The sequence below is a fragment of the Anas platyrhynchos genome, chromosome 4, assembly GCF_047663525.1.
Source record: "Anas platyrhynchos isolate ZD024472 breed Pekin duck chromosome 4, IASCAAS_PekinDuck_T2T, whole genome shotgun sequence".
NCBI lineage: Eukaryota > Metazoa > Chordata > Aves > Anseriformes > Anatidae > Anas > Anas platyrhynchos.
In genome coordinates this window covers 70,185,603-70,203,774 of record NC_092590.1, presented here as the reverse complement: position 1 = coordinate 70,203,774, position 18,172 = coordinate 70,185,603, and the positions used below count along the sequence as shown (strand labels likewise).

Here is an 18,172-nt window from a genome sequence, read left to right as displayed (position 1 = left end):
TTCTACAGGCCCTTTTTCACAATTTAAGATCACAATTTTTCTAAAGTGTATAAAGATTACAAAAACTTCTCAGGTTTTGTAGGAAAGGCAAACACATTTGGTTAATACTTCCCTTCTCCTAGACCTTATGTTCCTTGGGAGCCTGTGTTCACTTTTCTTTGTATCATCTTCCCCTTTTCCCCTGTTTTGGTAACACTTTTCTAGTCTTTCTCAAACGAAGGGCTGATGGCAACGTGTGTTGAGAACTTGCCAGCTGTATCATGGGGGCCTCGATGGTAAAGCCCAGCTCTACCCCTAGCCCTTGTAGGGCTTGCTTCTCCTTCCCCCAGTGCCCCAAAGGCAGGGCTCCTGCTGGATGTGCCCCCCAAACCCTACCCCACTCCTCAACACCATTTTGGAGCCACAGGTTGTGCTTCTCTACCCACTGTCTCCGGAGCAGATTTCACATCCTCAGACATGAACTAGCTCCAGGCCACTGCTGTGAGACACCACTTCACTTCACTTCACTTCACTTTTGAATACACTTTTGACTTTTTAGCTTCACTTTACTTTTCACTTCAATGCACTTTTCTCTTTTTTACTTCACTTTACTTTTCACTTTTCAATACACTTTTCACTTCACTTGTGACTTTTTCACTTCACTTTACTTTTCACTTTTCAATACACTTTTCGCTTCACTTTTCACTTTTTCACTTCACTTCGCTTTTCATTTCTCTTCACCCGCCCAGTCCCGCTGCTGCGCCTCATTCGAAAGGGCGCCGGCAACGCGCGCTTGCGCATTCCCCTCACCGAACAGGGGAGAAGTAAGAACTACACTACCCAGCATACCCCGCGCTGCCCGCTCCCTGCGGTCTGAGGGAGCCGGCCGCTCGCAGGGCACGCCGGGAGCTGTAGTTCCTCGGCGGCGGGTATTGTCTCTCCCCGCTCTCTGTCCGGGAAGCCGCCCGCCGGCCGTGCCGGGTGAGCGCGCTGACTGACGGCTCCTGGCAGCCAGTGGCCGCGGCGCGGGGCGGTGGAGCCCGGCGGCGGTCTCCTCGGTGACCGGGGGGGGAAGGTGGCGCCTCCCGGAGCGGCCGGAGTCCTGAGGGGATCGAGGTGAGTGAGGGGGGCCGGGCGGGGCAGCCCCCAGCCCTGCTGCCCGGCTCTTTGGGACCGGGCTGGGGCGGGAGGAGGAGGAGAAAGAGGAGGGGGGGGGCGACACAAAAAGGAAACAAAAAAAAAGGAGCCCATCCACCACCAACATCTTCTCGCTTTCTTAAGTACAACAAACGAACTAATCCGGATTGTAAGTGCGCGCCTGTTTATACAGCAGCTGTAGCAAACTTTGTCCTCGCTTGTCACGCCGCCCCCCAAAGCTGCGCCGTGCTCCCGGCGCTCCGCACCTTGGCTCGCCGTGAGAGGAGGTGTCGTGGACAAATGTTTTTCAGCCTGCTGTTGCTGATTAAAGTCGGTGTTTCTTGAGTGATCGCGCTAGGTGCGCTTAATAATGACTTTCTGGCGGAGCGGTCGCGCAGGAACCATACTGGTATGTTTTGCCAATTGGGGAATGCTGATAGGGGATGAAAACTGTCCCGCCCAGGCTCCCGAACAACTGGTAGCTGTCTTCGACAGTTTGTCCTGTTACATTTCTTGTGTAACTCGTCTATAAACGCATACCGCATTTTAATAGCGAGTGGAATTCAAATTTTACAGCTTCGTTTGGTCTTTGTAGTAGCATCGCTTGTGAAAGTCGGTTTTGCGTTAATGAGTAGAGCGAGATGCTGAACGAGAAGTGTTGCAGTGCTCCAAGACTCATGTGAAGGGTGAGGGAACAGTCTTTCTCCTCTCTGTTTCTACTTTGCACAGTTTATCCTCGTACAGTCTCGCTGTTGAGAAACAAAATGAAGCCAACCAGTTCTCTGCCTCTCCAAAAAAACCCCACCACCACCCCCAAAAAAGCACACTAAGTTGGTTACGGTAGTGCTGAGTATCAGTGCGTTCCCAAAGGCTTCACAAAATGGGCTGGTGGTCAGCAGTGGTGTCTTAATTTCCACGTTCTCCTTCACGTAACTGCTTTCACGTGCCCTCTGTAACCGTTAAGGTTGCAGGCTAAGTTAGGAGTAAATCTCCTGTTTCTGTTTGCTCTTTTGTTGCTATGAGTTAGTAGGAGCAGGAAGCTAATCACCTCTCTCCCTTGAAAGTAAGCAAATTAATATTTCCTCTGTAGGAGAGAGCTCAAGAAATGTCAAGCTAGCATGGATATGTAAAAACATTACATAAAGAAATTCAGTGTCTGGGGGATAAAGTACAGCTCAACAGGAACTGGTATTTTTGGTGTTTTCTGTCTCAAAAATAAATGGTTTCAATGGTAGATCAGATTGTGTGCTGGTTTTGTTTGGCACTTCTGTGACAAAGCTGATGTATATGGGCCAATTATGTCATTTCACAGACTTGAACAACTCTTAATTTGTATGGGTTAGTGTTTCTGTCTGAAATGTCCTTTGAAATATTTTTTTAGTTATTAAACTCTTATTTGTTCTGCGTCCTGTTACTAAGCTGTGTTGGTACAAATTCTGCTAAGCTTTCTGAACTCATAGCAGTAATTTTGTTTTCAATGTTTTTCAAATGATAGCAGTAATCCCGTATTTTCAGTGTCTTTGTGACATTTCAATGCACTTACTAAGCTATGTCATTTGCATAAGTTTTAGTTACTGTGTGTTACAAATTATTCAGCTTTTCTTTTGCTGAGTCCTGTTTTCTCATTTAAAATGCATATATCCTCCTGACTGATACTCATTAGTGTATTTTGCTACTGTACAGACTTTCTTTTCTCTTAAGGCTTACTTTGTCATTCTTAGTGGTAGCAGAAAGTCAAAGCAAGCTTGGCCATGTGTTTTATCACGGTGTAAGCATTTTTCTGACCTACTGCATATGATTGAATCACATAACATGGTTATGCTATCAAAGTAATAAAATTCAGTGCCATGACTATTAGAATTACAGCAGCATATTAGTGTTAGTCTTGGTAAGATTCAGTATTGTTCTGAAAACCAACAGCCCACTTTTATCTTTGGTTACATGTGACAAATTACACAGGTTACATTGTTCCCCAACAATTTCACCTTTTAGCAAACATGCAGACATACAAAGCTTTCTATCAGCGCTCTGGGTGCATTACACATTTTGTAATCTCTTACAGTAGAAAATTATTCAGGTGCGGTTGCTTTGAAACCATGGAGGTTTGTGCCAGTTTTGTGCCATATCTCTCTAGCTCCAGGTTTCAAGACTGCAAAGAAATAAAAAGAAAACTTAGGCAATTAGAAAACTTAACTTTTTAATCAGGCTGTAAGATGCATATATTTTATAACGCATTTGTTAACAGTTTGTAACACAACCCTCCACTCTTGGCATCTCCCTGCTTATGAAAAACATTATTTTTGAAATTTTTCCATTTGTCTGTCGTGCCATTGTGGTAGTAAAGCATGTTTCAGTGCTGAGGGTTCTTGCAGAAGAGCCACGTTGGTCCTTTGTCCTCAAGTTTCTCAGATAAATTCTGTGAGCAGTTATTTCTCATGGCTGCAATAGCCGCAAATAATGCACAATTCAGCTGCTGAGGTGAAGAAGTGATAGCTTTTCCAGTGATGTAAACATTTTTTTTTCTTTTAAGTGTCTTTAAGTGTCTGTATATATTATATATGTATTAAGATTTGAGATTAAAGGACTTTTCACTCTTAATTTTACCCACACGGAATTACACAAATAAATTATAGCTATAAGTCTTCACAGCTCTGGGACCTCGTCACTAAAGACAAATAATGTGGTGTAAGCAGCCTGCTGTTTTGTTTTTATGGTCATCGTAGGTTTTGGAGTGACATTCCCTTATCAGCCGTTATCCCCTACAATAAATGCTTGATGTGTAAGGGGCAGAGGTTAGGAAGGCAAGGAGATAAATCGACTCCGGAATAGAGTTAGATGGAGTCCTCACAGCAAGTACAGGATGGTGAGGTAGGACAGTTTGCTTCCTCCCAAGAGCAGCCTAACTATGTTTTCATCAAGTTTTATTTTTTAAGTCATATTTAGGATTAATTTTTATTGATTAGAAAGATAGCTAAGATAGTTGAAAGACTTTTTTTTTTTTTCTATCAGCTACCTCAGTGTTACAGTACTGATTTTTTTTTTTTTCTTGGCGACTTCTGCTTTTTATATTTTTTGATCAGATTATAAATAATCTAATACTCTTCTAATTGTTTCCTTTCCTCTTGCAAGCTAGTACCACACTTTTTAGTGCCAGAAATCATGGTGCTTTCTGTTAACCGGTTTAGCAGCACAGTGTTGGGGGGCACCCAAGGGACGCATTCAGTATTTTCCAGACAATGGAGAACAGAAATGTTCATTCAAAGATGAATTAAAATGTATATATACCCATACTCCTAGGTAGCAGATATTTATTTATCGTTAGGCATTTGTTGTTACAGTCAGTTGCTTTTGTTGTTGTTGAAGAAGTATATCTTGCACAGGTTCACTGACGTTTAATGAGTACCCTCAGAAAGTGCCAGACCTATTTGTAGAGAGCTGAAGGCGCAGCGGTCTCCGAGGTCGTAAGTTTAGCCTCAACAGGAAAAGGCAGACTTCTTATTGAGACACAAGACTGGATGCGAGTTGACAGGGGTCTTTTACAGCAATGTGTGAGCCTGGTTAAATGTTTCCAAAGCATTTCTTGTGTTATGATTTCCATCTAAAGGTTAAGTGTGAAGTTTCATTACTTTGTAAATCTAAGTTATTCTCTCAAATTATGGAGGAACTCTAGTTATTGAAACTAGATAATTGCTATATTAAAACAATTTGCAGAAACAATACTACGTTACCAATTGCAGCTGCTCCATGGAGACTGTAAAATCTGATGTCCCTTTGTTCAAGAAAATACAGACTAAACCCCCAAAGTAAAGTCAAACCTGCTTAGGGAAGCCTTTCTAAAACAATGGAACTTACCTGGGTATAATTTGGATGAGACATCCAAACTGCAGTGTCAACACCAAAATGTAATGAAACCTACCTTTTCTTGCTGTTCCTATAAAGCTGCTTTATCTTAATTATAGTCATGAATCTCCTGACTAGATTAATACTGGCAGCATTTGGAGTTCCTTCTTTTTTCTTCTTTTTTTTGGAAGCTTTTATCTAAACTAAAACATATGGATGTTGGAATGACTGAAATGCAATTTTTATAGTGTTTGCTTTCTGAGAAGTTATTTTTGAGTAAATTTATTGATTGGTATGACAGTAAATCTGATTTCAGTTCCCTTTGGTCTCTATATGATTGAATGCCCATTTATTGCTATATATGCAAATGGAATACATGTGCGAATGGCGAAGTCTGAGATACTTCAGGTTGCCTTTACAATGAGCCAGGCATTAGCTATTTTAGATGGGGGCGTTAGGTACTTGTTTCTCTACCTTGAATATATAGGAGGGGTGATAAGAAGATATTACCTAACTTTAAGATGCCTGGGAAAGGGCAGATGAGCTTCATCCAGGATTTTCATTGTGCTGTAACGTGGTTGTATCCCAGTGGTGCAGTAAGACAGAAGTTATCTGAATAGTAGGTAAAATGCCTTGGGGAAAACATAACATGACATAGTGTAAGACTGCCGGGCTGTACATCTGAAGACCTAGATCCTGTTCTTAGTTTTGCCGTTAAATTACTTTGTCATTTTGGACAACCACTTTATTTGCATTTGCTACTGCTTTGTCATTAATAAAATGATGACTGTTCTTTGAAACTGTTTTGAGTGCTTTGTTAATCCTCTTGCAATAATTTTTGGTAGAATTTACTAGCAGTGGTTCTGAGTAGTAAAGGGAATCTTGGGTGCTAAAAAACTGAAATATGATTGAGAATTAACATGTCTTTTTCTTTTTTTCTTTAGAGCTTCATCAGATGAAGGAGTGATACTGTGAAACATGACAAGATCCCGGACTATTTAAAAGTTTTCCTGTCTCAGGAAAAAACCCAACATGTATAGACCAGGGGAGACGGTCAAACGTCGACTCAATATGCATGCCCCTCCTCGAATAAGGAGTGTGGAAGTTGCTAGAGGAAGAGCAGGCTATGGGTTTACCCTTTCTGGACAAGCTCCATGTGTTCTTAGTTGTGTTATGAAAGGAAGCCCTGCTGATTATGTTGGACTTAAAGCAGGAGATCAGATATTTGCTGTTAACGAGATTAATGTGAAAAAGGCCTCTCATGAAGATGTAGTGAAACTTATTGGAAAATGTTCTGGAGTCCTCCACATGGTCATTGCTGAAGGGATTAGTCATATAGATTCATGTTCAAGTGATGAAGAAGTTGGCTTTTATGATGGAAAGGGGTGGCTGAAGCCTAAACCTGACTCTAAAGCTCTAGGCATAAACAGAGCAGAGAAAGTTGTTGAAGAAATGCAGTCTGGTGGCATTTTCAACATGATCTTCGAGAATCCTAATCTTTGTGCTGGTAACTCAGATAATACCACACCAAAACAAAGATCATTTTCAGATTCTGCTGCTATTAAATATGAAACTGGAAATGAAAGTGTAAGCAATCCAAACCTACTGTCAAAGGAAGAAATGTCCAAGGTCCCGAATGATGATTCGGTTTTTAGAATTGGACTGGAGAGTGCAGAAGACTTTGGACTAGATGCAAGCATTTTAAACGTTGCCATGATTGTAGGCTACCTAGGCTCAATCGAACTTCCTTCAACAACCTCAAATTTGGAAAATGAGAGTTTGCAAGCTATTCGTGGGTGCATGAGGCGACTACGGGCGGAACAAAAAATCCATTCGTTAGTGATGATGAAGATAATGCACGACTGTATTCAGCTCTGCAGTGACAAATCAGGTGTGGTGGCAGAATACCCTGCAGAGAAACTGGCATTCAGCGCTGTTTGCCCCGACGATAGAAGATTCTTTGGTTTAGTTACAATGCAGACAAATGACGATGCGAGCTTGGCTCAGGAAGATGAAGGGGTTCTGAGGACATCTTGCCATGTCTTTATGGTGGATCCGGACTTATTTCATCATAAAATTCATCAGGGCATAGCAAGACGTTTTGGACTGGAATGTACAGCAGATCCAGACACAAATGGCTGTCTGGAGTTTCCAACATCATCTCTACCTGTTCTTCAATTTATTTCTGTCCTGTACAGGGATATGGGGGAATTGATTGAGGGAATGCGTGCAAGGGCTTTTCTTGACGGTGATGCAGATCCTCATCAGAATAACAGCACAAGCAGTAACAGTGATAGCGGAATTGGGAATTTTAATCAAGAAGAAAAGAATAACAGAGTTCTGGTGGTTGATTTGGGGAGCAATCCAAGTAAACATATTCCCAACAGCATATGGGAAAATCCGGTCGGAAGGGGACAAAATCAGTCTGCTTCCCATTGGAATGGCTTCTGTCATGAACAGGAAGGAAACATTCCTTTAGAAGTCATTCAGAATGATAAGTCCCAAAATTTAAACAAGCACTTATGTCCTTCTGCCCGTATCGAAGTTCCACTGGTTTCTTCCCGAAATTCAGTACCCCCATCAAAGAAAAGCGCTGCAGGCATGGGCAATCAAAGGTGGTTGCCCGTGCACGTTTTACAAGAGTGGCAGCATGGAAATGCTAGCGACCAGGAGTCTTACACTGATTCTACAGACGGCTGGTCAAGTGTGAACTGCGGGACTCTCCCCCCTCCAATGAGTAAGATTCCAGCTGACAGATACAGAGTTGATGGCAGCTTTGGTCAGCCGCAGTTAAAATCTCATAAAAATGAATGGTCCAAGAAGATGTTTTGCATGCAAAACAAATTTGGCCCTCCACACAGTGTTAGGAAGTCTAAAGAAGATAAAAAGGTAAGAAAATGTTGGTACTGGTTCCTAAAAACGAAAAAACTACTCCAACTCTGTGGTATTTAAGTCCATGATATCTCCATACTGAAACTTAAATTTATATTATTATATTATTATCATTTTACAGCATTTCAGATAAAGAAAATAATATGGCTCCCTCTCCTTTTTAGAGGCTTTATGTATTCCTGTTTAATTGAGTGCAGCTCTGGAGTCGTACTTCTGCTGGAAGCGTTGTCTATTAGAGCTTTCTCACATTTCTTCTTGTCTTTTCATTGTTTCCAAATGTTGTCGTGGCATTGCAATAAAAGGAGACATGACATTCTAGCAACTGCAGTTCCTTCTGACCTCCAGCAGCAAAAGAATGGAAACAGTCTGGATCTTCAGTCTGATTTCTTCTTTTTTTTTTTTTTAGAAGGCTGGCTTGCCACTGTCATCATTTTAGTGATATCTATTTTTATAGATATGTGGTCTAATCATTAGTCTAAGACTTGCTACAAACTTAACAAAAGAAGGTGATTTTAATGTCATGAAAATACACTCTGGCAAACATCTCAGTAGAAGCGGTATTAAACCTATATTAAAGGATAGTTGTTAATGATTAATTTAGTGTCCGTTATTAGGTCACAAATCTAATACACTGCCGGTAAACCGTAGTTCAGATTTTATTCCACATTACTGCCCTATCTACTTGTTTTGACTACCATTGGGCTTCTATAAACCAAAGCAAGAAGACTGAAGATAATAATAATAATAAAACTGTGTGGAAGGAATATCCAGTATAATTACACACTGTTCCCTTTTCCACATACACGTTCTCCTGGTGAGGGTACTAATCTCATGGGAGTCTGCAGTTGATAACTGGGATTCTAGTGAAGTGGAGGTCATCAGTGCTACATTAAAAGAATTAATGGCAAGGAGTTGTGTTTGAAACATTTGCTGACTCCAGGGGAAGACAGAACCTCATGCTCCAAATTAGTCTTCAAGAATTATATATAAGCTTTCATCAGCTTATATAATTGATTCAAGTCTCCATCATGTTACCCTCATCTATTTATGGAAAAAAGGAAAATTTTCACCTGATTAAAAATATCCAACTGTTGCTCTCTATGTAAAGTGAGTGACAGTATGGATTCATTAGTTGTTTCAAACCATTAGAGACAAAATCTTTGCATTGCTGTGATGCTTGACCATAGATTTTTTTGGGGGGGCTAAAACGCAAAACTTTAGAACATTTTGGTTTTGGTGTTGAAGAGATTCGTTTTTATTGCTTTTCTTTCATGGTAAAGCCAGTAACTTTCACAAACATCCTAAAACTGATAAGTACATAATTATGCGCACTAGTTTATTTTTTCTTAAGTATTTTTAAGATAAACTGACTGCAACCCAGTGTTTTCCAGACCTGCAGTAATGTATTGAATATCAAGTGATCTTAAACACAAGGTGTTTCATGCTTTTCCAAAAAACACAAAACAACCAACCAACCAAACAAAAAAACACAAACAAATAGAAATTATGCAAACAGAAATGCTTCATTTGTAAGCAGCACCCACCCTAGCATCGAGTTCATGGTCTGCTTGCCAAGAGGTTTGCTGATGGGCCAAGGAAAAGGTCCCTCTAAACACAGTCCCTGCACCATGTGTGTTGTGAATGTTGGTCCCAAGCACTCTTTGGGAACTGGAGAGCTTCAGCTGCAGGTACTGCACCAGCTGCCAAGGGATGCTGGGGAAACTCCTCGAGGGTCTCTGCAACAACTTTGTGACTGCCATGTTGTCCGTGATTGTCATATGGATGGGATTTTTTTGAGAATTAAAACTCACACATTTATTTTTAAAATTCTTGAACCGTTTTCTGGAAGTCAAGAATATACTAATGAGAATCACATTGAAAATTTTACACTTTAAAAGGAAAGATGTTCTACATGTGGGTGAACAGAAATAAAAAATCACCTGCTGTATCACTCAGACCAGCATATACTAGAATATACGTTCCAACATGAAATACTTTGATTACTCTTCCCTTTTAAGTGCATTTTCTAGTAAAATAAGTATTCTGTTCTTTGAGTAACAATAAATTTGTTTGCAAAAGAGATGTTTAAAATGTTTGTATGTGGCTTTAGCCTTTAGTCTCCTCATTGAGGCAACAGAACCTCTTCTGCATTTTAATTTTTCATTGGTATTATTGAAGGCTATTGAAACAAATGAGGAATACTCATGAATGTCTTGAAATCATTTGCTGGCGTGAGTTGCAAACACTTAGTGTTATTCAGAATAATTCATAGAGATGGAGTAGTAATTGTGTTCTCACCTTAATGAAAATAGTCAGGGAACGCTATGTTACGGATCACCATATTTCTGTGCTTTTGTAGCTACTGCAGAAATAGGGAAAGTCTCTGATTTTGTATATTAGAGTATGAATTTGCTGTTCGTAATAGAATGATATCCAGAAATTCAAACTTTTTTTTTTTTTTTTTGCTTTGTGCGGAGAGAAGGGTAAGGCTGTCTATTCTAAAACATTGTTCTGATGGGTTAGATGCTATATCCTAGAAAACAATACATCCTCACCGTATTGTGATCTTTTTAAGGGATAAGGATTGATTTTACACAGCCTGCTCAGACACATTCCAGCCACGGAATCGTAGAATCATAGGATGACTGGGGCTGGAAGGGACCTTGGAGACCATCCAGTTCCACCCCCCTGCCATGGGCAGGGATGCAGCCCACTAGAATGAAGTGTATAAAGTGGCCACGTGGGATTCTGTTCATATTTTTATAACCTAGTGGCTGAATCTAATCTGAATCTAATGTTTAATTTGTCAGAGCAGCCTTTAAATTGCTTTTTAATTGGGTGCTTTTTTTTTTTTGTCTTTTACATTAGTATTGAAGGATAATATATCCTACAAGTGGGAATGTCCAGAAACCACCAGAAGGCAAAAAGATAACCAAGGCTAGAGTTTTTTGAGCTGGACTCTGCACATCCATATTGCATGCTGTCTTCCTTGGAGCTGTCATTGCACGCTCTCGTTACACTCTGGGGAAAGGACACAAGTCCCTGGGTGCAATTTGGATCCAGCAGAATTGCTATGTAGCTAAACAGTGGCGATCAGAGCATGCTGTACAGCAAAATATGCTGTCCTGTACAGTGCTAGTTGGGAAAAAGAAAGGCATAAACTCTTTTATAGCTGCACCTATAAAATAATTGTGAGTTGTACAAAGCACAAGTGTAGGTGTAAGAAAGCTCTGCATAGCCACTTGAGGTTACACTTGCAGAACTGGGTGTGGTAAGTTTATCTTTTGGGTAGGAATATATCTGATGTTTCTGACTTTGGATTGCAAGGACATAAATGAGTTTTCTCAGCTTTATTTTCCCTTTGGTGTTGTAGTCCCTTAATGATGATTTTTTTTTTTTTTTCAGCTAGTGAATTAGAATTGAAGTTAATTTTGTGATAATTTGTAAAAACACAAGTTTTTTTTAATGTTAATAAGTGTTATATGGCTACAAAGCCTTTTAAAGTTCAATATAAGTACAAATAGGAGAAAAAAATAAAATTGCCTAATTTGATTAAATATCACTAGATAGCATGGCTTTTGTTGTTCTTGTTTTTTCTTTTGCTTTATAATGTTATTGTAAAGATTTTATTCTTAAATTATTGAATATATATACTCTAATAATGCCTGTATTTATTTTTTTTTCTAATCCCTATTTTTTAAACTGGTTGTTATACATGGAAGAGGAGATTTGGGAGTTCATCTAGGAAATCTCAGTTCTATTCCACCTCTTCCGATTTAGATTTCTTTTGGTATCTTTGCTCCCATGCACCTCTACAATTGTTTCCTGCACTGAACTTCATGTTTCCCGTGTTCCTTAAAAGTTCCACATGAGCACATTTCTACTGAAGCATCCTGTGAGACTTTGGGGGACTAATTGACTCCTGTAGGCTTTTAGAAGCCTCTTAATCTAAAGCAAGTAGTGGGAGGCTTTGAATCTCAGCATGACTGAGGAAGATTTCTGGTAGGGAGAAGCGCCTGAATTACTGTAAGGATGATACTGGGTAGAGGCATGTGGTTTAATGAGGTCTCCAAGAGTAGCAGATGAAGAGTCTCATTGTGGTTTCAGTGGGAATGAAATAATTCCTGCTCTCCTGTTTGTTACTCCTTTTGCAGTGTGCTGCTTCCGTTGCCATTGCCTTGTTGTTTCCACCTTCAGCATTCCACCTACCAATCCTTCTGCACTGTTTTGGGTTACACAAAAGAAAAGCGCCATAAGAAGTATGAAAACATCAGGGGATGTTAGGATTGGCAAGGGACTTGAGGAATTGCTGAACAGGGAAACATGCTGTCCCCTCTAGACTAAATTAATCTAATGCGTTTGATTTTGTTCAGCTCTCACTCTCTGATTTCAGGCTAGGGCCTGGCCAAAAATATGTCTAACTGTTACTGTTTTAAATTAAATTTTACTGGGAAAATACTTTTTTTTTTTTTTTTTTTTCCTCCAGTGGAAAGCCTCATAACAGTCAGTTTAGACTTTGAGTTTTCTCTCTGTGAGGACAGAGACCTAGGCAGTGACCTCTCACAAGTTTGTTTTAATGTTGTGGAGGCAAACATAACATTTGAGAGCACAAGTCATTTTGCAACCAGAGCTTAATAACTGCTATTTGGGTACTAGGTCTATTCCAAGTGAGTAGCGACAGATGTACATGTATTAAAAAGGCTTTTAAAATTTTGAGTATTGCTTTTTAGAAACCCTTTTCTGCTTCACATTCGCTGTAAGACTTCTACCTTAAGAATGCTACAGATTGTGCTTGTGAGGGGTATCAATTTATGAATTAATGATATTTGTGGATCTTAGAGGAAGGAAAGATAGATAAATTCATTGTCTGAGACTCACTGAACAATAGTATTACATTTTTTTTTCAGCCCCCAAAATATATCAACTGCTTTGTAACCATCATGACTTAAGTTACTGAGAATATTGTAAGAACTTAGAAGACAGGTAGCAATACCTGTCCTGGAGTTCACTAATACGTCTTTGCTTGCTAATATATTTTCTGGGTTAGCTTTTACTGTTACTCTGTTTTGATCCGAAATTTATCTGTACTTTAGAACTGCTCTTTGACTTCTAGGTGAGTAAAACTTAAAAAGATACTCTGTTCAAGATAAGAATATAATGTTTTTATTTTTTGATGATTTTTTTAAAAAAATTGCTTCAGATCCAAGAACTGCAGTTTTTAATGTTGGTAACTGGGTGGTGAACTAACTGAGAGGCAGATATTTGAGAGGCAAAGACAATGTTGGCAAAGCTTTGTGGTTCCCATATTTGTTTTTTTGTTGTATAATTACATGTGGTTTTTTTTTTTTCCCTTTCCTCTACAGTTCTGTTTGCTCTCTCACTTAAAATTGTTCCACCCCAGCTGTTTATAAAGCTGAATTAATGGCAGATGGATTGCTATTCTTATGAAGTACAATTTAATGTAAAACTTTGGAATTTGATCTGAGATATACGTTATATACCTTAAAGACAACACAACTGAAATCCCAAATACCAAGCTAGATCTGAGAATGTACTGGTATGAATTATCTGCTCAGAGGTATTCGTGTGCAATAGGACCTCTGATATACTTTGCCGTTCGAAAATTTAAAAACAATTGAATATTTAGAAATTTCCTGCAGCTTTCCATTTGTATTGTAATCTTTTAAAATAATGATTTTTAATAATGGCCAATTCAAGGATCTTTAAAATGTATAAAGATTTGCAATAACGCTAGGTGCTTTTCTCTGAAAAGGAAATCAAATAAAATCTGAAGAATAAGTGTCTTCAGAGCAATGTTGACTTTGTAGAAATCTCATTTCAAATTAAGGGGAGAGGGTATTTAAGGATTTCTGAATTTGAGTTGTGAAGCCACAAGGGAAGACGGCATCTTAAGAAACAAAGAGAAATATGAGAATGGTGTGGAGGAAAATTAGCACAGAATGAATTGAAGATTATTTGAAAATGGCTTTATTTTAAGTTTTTAGCATAGAAGCTTTAATATAGAGTTTATAAAATTAGTCTGTAGGCTAAGTGCTGTTACCTTCAAAAAGAAAAAAAACAGAAATCCAAACTTGTGTTTATTATGTAGAATAAAGATCTTTAATTAACAGAAAGAAATATGTAATCTTTAAAACCCACCTGAAGTGTTTAATTAAAAACATGAAGAAATGAATCTTAAAGAGAAAGGCTTGAAAATTCATTCCATCATTAAAATGGCAATTAAGACAATAAATTTGCTAAGAGAGTATCAGAGAAGGATATTCTGCATCATCAAACCAAATTCTGGCTCTTTAAGGTAGTTGTGTTATCATTCTTCCCATACACTTAGCAGATCTACCTTTGAAAAAATTGTTTGCTCCCCGACTTCTGCAGGAAAATTATTCCAGGACATCACTATTATGACATTAGAAACTTTTGGTTTATCTTACAGCCCGAAGTCTTGCATAGAAGGTATATTCTCTTTGAGCTTTCATTTTATTGGGTGGGGAATGCTAAGTCTCTCAGTTCTGTGAAGTAATGTTTCTTTCTTCTGATAATTTTAGTAGCCCTTTTCAGAAACTATTCTAGTTTAAATTCATTCTGTGAGACGGGTGACCGAAATTTCACACCAATTACCTGATAATGGTTTTGTGTAATTGTAGTGTACATTTTCCAATCTCTATTGTACATACCTCATATAATACCTCTTCATAGTATTTACTTTTTTCGTAGCCATATGGCACTGCTGGTTAATATTTATTTTGTAAGAACAGGTCAGTAAGAACATCCCTATCTATCAGATGAGATATCCAATACTGAGGTCAATATCCTATTTTAGACACTACTGAGGAGCAGCTGCTTAGAAAAACATGGAAAATGTATCCTAATTTTCAGCAACATGTGATTGAGAGGCTTTCCTCATGTGGAAACTGAATCCATAGCATTGTGTTTAATAACCTTTGTAAGCCTTTTCTCTTGAATTTGTTGTTTCTTAAACTCAGTTGTGCCTTTGGCATTCCTGATATATTTCACCTGACATATTTCACAGTTTAATAGAATGGAAAGTAGACAGTGCATAGTTGTATTTTCCAATATGATTTTATTTCATACCTTCTAATATCTGTCATGAGAAATACTGAACAATCTAATTCCCTATTTATTTATTTATCTCTAGTCATGTAGTTGTCTCTTAAATCTCACCCACCAATCACGAATTTTCGAGGTGGAAGTTAGCTTTGTCTCTTCCAATACAGAAGTTTTTACAGAATTGTAATCTTCATCCCTTATTTCTACTGTATTATTTTTGAGATCAGTTAACCGGAACTATAAGCAATTTTGAAAATGTGGTGGTAGGTATTTATGAATATAAAGCTGATTTATTGTTTCCTTTCCCTTTCTGATGATCCCTTATTTGCCTTTTTGGTTGTTACTGAGCATTGGGCCGTAGTTCCTTAATGTTCCTAGGTAATGTTTATGATAATTTGGAACCAGTTATTCTGTATCTACTTGAAATTTTCTTCATGTTTTCCCTTGATATCCTCAGGCCTTTCTGCTCCCTTTCAGTTTCCAGCTGATATAGGCTTCTAGCTCACACAATAAACTGTAATCTGGTTATACTGAAAAAATGATCTTACTTTTCCATTGGCATTAGTATCAATTTCTTTTTTTTTTTTAAGAGAGTAGGGATAGCGCCACTATTTGGATGGTTGCTGTTCTGTGCCTGGTGTCCTTAGTAATGAGACAAGCAACAGGTTTTATTTACGTGGTGCTCTGGTGTGACAGGATGGCCTCTCTTCGGTGTCTTGGTTATAGCATGGGCCTAACTGCCATCAAAGATGCTGCTGTAATGGTTAGAGGGTAGTGAAATGTCATTATTAAAGAGTTAAGATTAAACGTGATCAAATGGATGGACCAGTAATGGTGATTAATATTGTTTTAATCTTTTGTCACACTGCTGCCCCTTCTCCTCACACCCCCAAAGAAAAACAACAACCCCAAAGCCAGAATTGTAGTGTCATTAAAGCTTGTGGAAAGCTGTCTGTGATGTCTGAATGATGCTAGGCCTCTTTTAATTAGCCTGTCACCATCTAATTTGATTTTATGAGGTGATGTCAATCCATAATGGTGGCAGCAGTGCACCCTGAAGGGTGTTAATTCATTCTCCCCTCCCCATATCATATGGAGCCTCTTCTCTCAGCATGCCTACCTATACCCTGGGGCTTTCTGTGTCTGTATCTGTTATGGTCCAGGGGACTGGACCACATCAAGCTCTCTTCTTATTTCCCTCCCAGATTCTTTTATGCCTTTGAGGATACGAGAGATCCAAACCCAACATACCATATTATTTAATGCATCCTGTTCTCAGGCCCCACAGACCCTCTATTTATAAGTCCTACAACTCAGCACCGTTGCTTTTTAGGCAGAGGAACATTTGATGCTGGCTGATAGAAGGAGGGATGAAGGAAGGTCATGGCCTACAGTCTTGCCTGCTTTGCCTTGCTGTAGTGCAGGGATACCCAACTACCAGGACACAAAGTCAGAAGAATGGGAGGTTATGGATGATAGGGGGCATTGGAGGAAGATTAAGAATCACAGAATTTCTCAAGTTGGAAGGGACCCACAAGGATGATCAAGTCCAACTCCTGGGTCCCCAAAGGACCACCCAAAAATTCAACCATGTCTGTGAGCTTTGTCCAAATGCTTCTGGAACTTCAGCAGCTTGGTGCTGTGCCCTAGGGAGCCTGTCCCAGTGCCCAGCCACCCTCTGGGTGCAGAACCTTTCCCTAACCCCCAGCCTGACCCTCCCCTGTCCCAGCTCTATGCCGTTCCCTCGGGTCCTGTCGCTGTCCCCATAGAGCAGAGCTCAGCGCCTGCCCCTCCACTCCCCTGTGAGGGAGCTGCAGGCTGCCATGAGGCCTCCCCTCAGCCTGCTCTGCTCTGGGCTGAGCAAACCAAGGGGCCTCAGCTGTTTCTCACATGTCTTGCCTTCTAGACCCTTCACCATCTTTTTAGCCCTCCTTTGGATGCTCTCTGATAGTTTTATGTCCTTCTTAAACTGTGGCACCCAAAACTGTACGCAGTACACAGCTGTGGCAGAGTAGGGTTTTAGACTAATACTGATAGCAGAATAATATTTGTATCTATTTCTTTGTTCTTCCTTCCCCAAGACTTCCAGCATTACGTAATATTTTTGCACTGACTACAAGAGATTACTGTGCCATCTGTGTTTCCTATAACTTCTCCTGAAATCTTAAAACTGCATGGTTTTGTAAAGATGAACTCCTGCTTCGGCCTGACCCTTCTGTTGTTTTATATCCAAGAGTAAATTTGTCATGTTTTGAATATCCATAGAAGTTTCAAATTTTATGAACTCTGTGCATCTGGGTTCAGCACTAAAATGCTTATTATGCACTTTACCATACAAAGAGTCAAATCTAAAAGCAGAGAGAGTTTTTAAAAGCTTCCATAGCTGGAAATAGAAGTCGAACAAATACAAATGAGATGATTTTATAGTGGCAATAGTTAAAGGTTTGTTACACACAGAATGTAGTAAATTCTGTATTAATCGAACTCCTTAAACTGAGGCCTCTCTGAGGCCTAACTGAAGTGGTGTTCCTTTGTCTTTCAAAATCTGTGAATATCAGCATCCTTCTTTTGTTATGTAGTTTTCAGAGGTGTTTAATCAGAAATGAATACTCCAATTGACACTTGTACAGGCACTCATAGACAGAGTTCTGTTAAAAGAACCTGGTTGATTGGACTTTTTAGGAGATAAAAAGGCTAATGTGGGGAATTGACTCTTGAACAGGGTGGCCAGTTGCCACCCAGTCAGAAGGAGAAAATTTCTATTGAAGTGATTACATATCAGTGACTTTTTTTTAGAGCTCTTAATACTTTGTATGTGACTTGCAAGTACCTTTTTTTTTTTTTTTTTCCTCTCAAACATTAAAAAAAAAGAATGATTTCACTCTTGTGCTTGTGCATTGCCTTGTGAAATTATCTTTCTTTGTGGAACAGTTTTGAAAGTGTTTGAAAACATCCTTCTATAAATGTCGATGTTTGGGCTTGAGAGAGTAGCATATTTTCAACATTTTAGATTAGCTCCCCTTTTTACAGCTTACCTCTCCCTCTCTTCCTGCTGTTCCACACAGCATCCAAACTCTCTGGTCGATGAGCTTCATCCCATTTAGTTTCCCCTCGAGATCACAAACTGTAATATGTTATCCTTTAAATGATTAAATTGGCAAGGTCTCGTGAAGCTGGCATTTGCCTTCACAGTTTTTCTTTCTCCTTTCTTCCCTTTCTGGATTCCTGCTCCCAGCTC

The 18,172-nt window shown here is 39.3% G+C and overlaps 1 protein-coding gene across 4 annotated transcripts in view; it reads left to right on the top strand.

Annotated features, from left to right (window-relative positions):
* Positions 1–899: 899 nt before the first annotated feature.
* The window catches only part of RGS12 (regulator of G protein signaling 12), an 84,883-nt gene continuing 67,610 nt past the window's right edge, over positions 900–18,172 (top strand). For 2 of the 4 annotated variants that reach the window (XM_038178394.2, XM_038178393.2), the window contains exons 1-2: positions 900–1,095; positions 5,901–7,845. In XM_038178394.2, coding sequence (XP_038034322.1) covers positions 5,989–7,845 — 1,857 coding nt within the window. In that variant the 5' untranslated portion in view covers positions 900–1,095; positions 5,901–5,988. Of the gene's footprint in view, positions 1,096–1,249; positions 1,526–5,900; positions 7,846–18,172 lie in introns of those variants that run through there. The other 2 variants (XM_038178391.2, XM_038178392.2) reach the window with 2 other exon arrangements.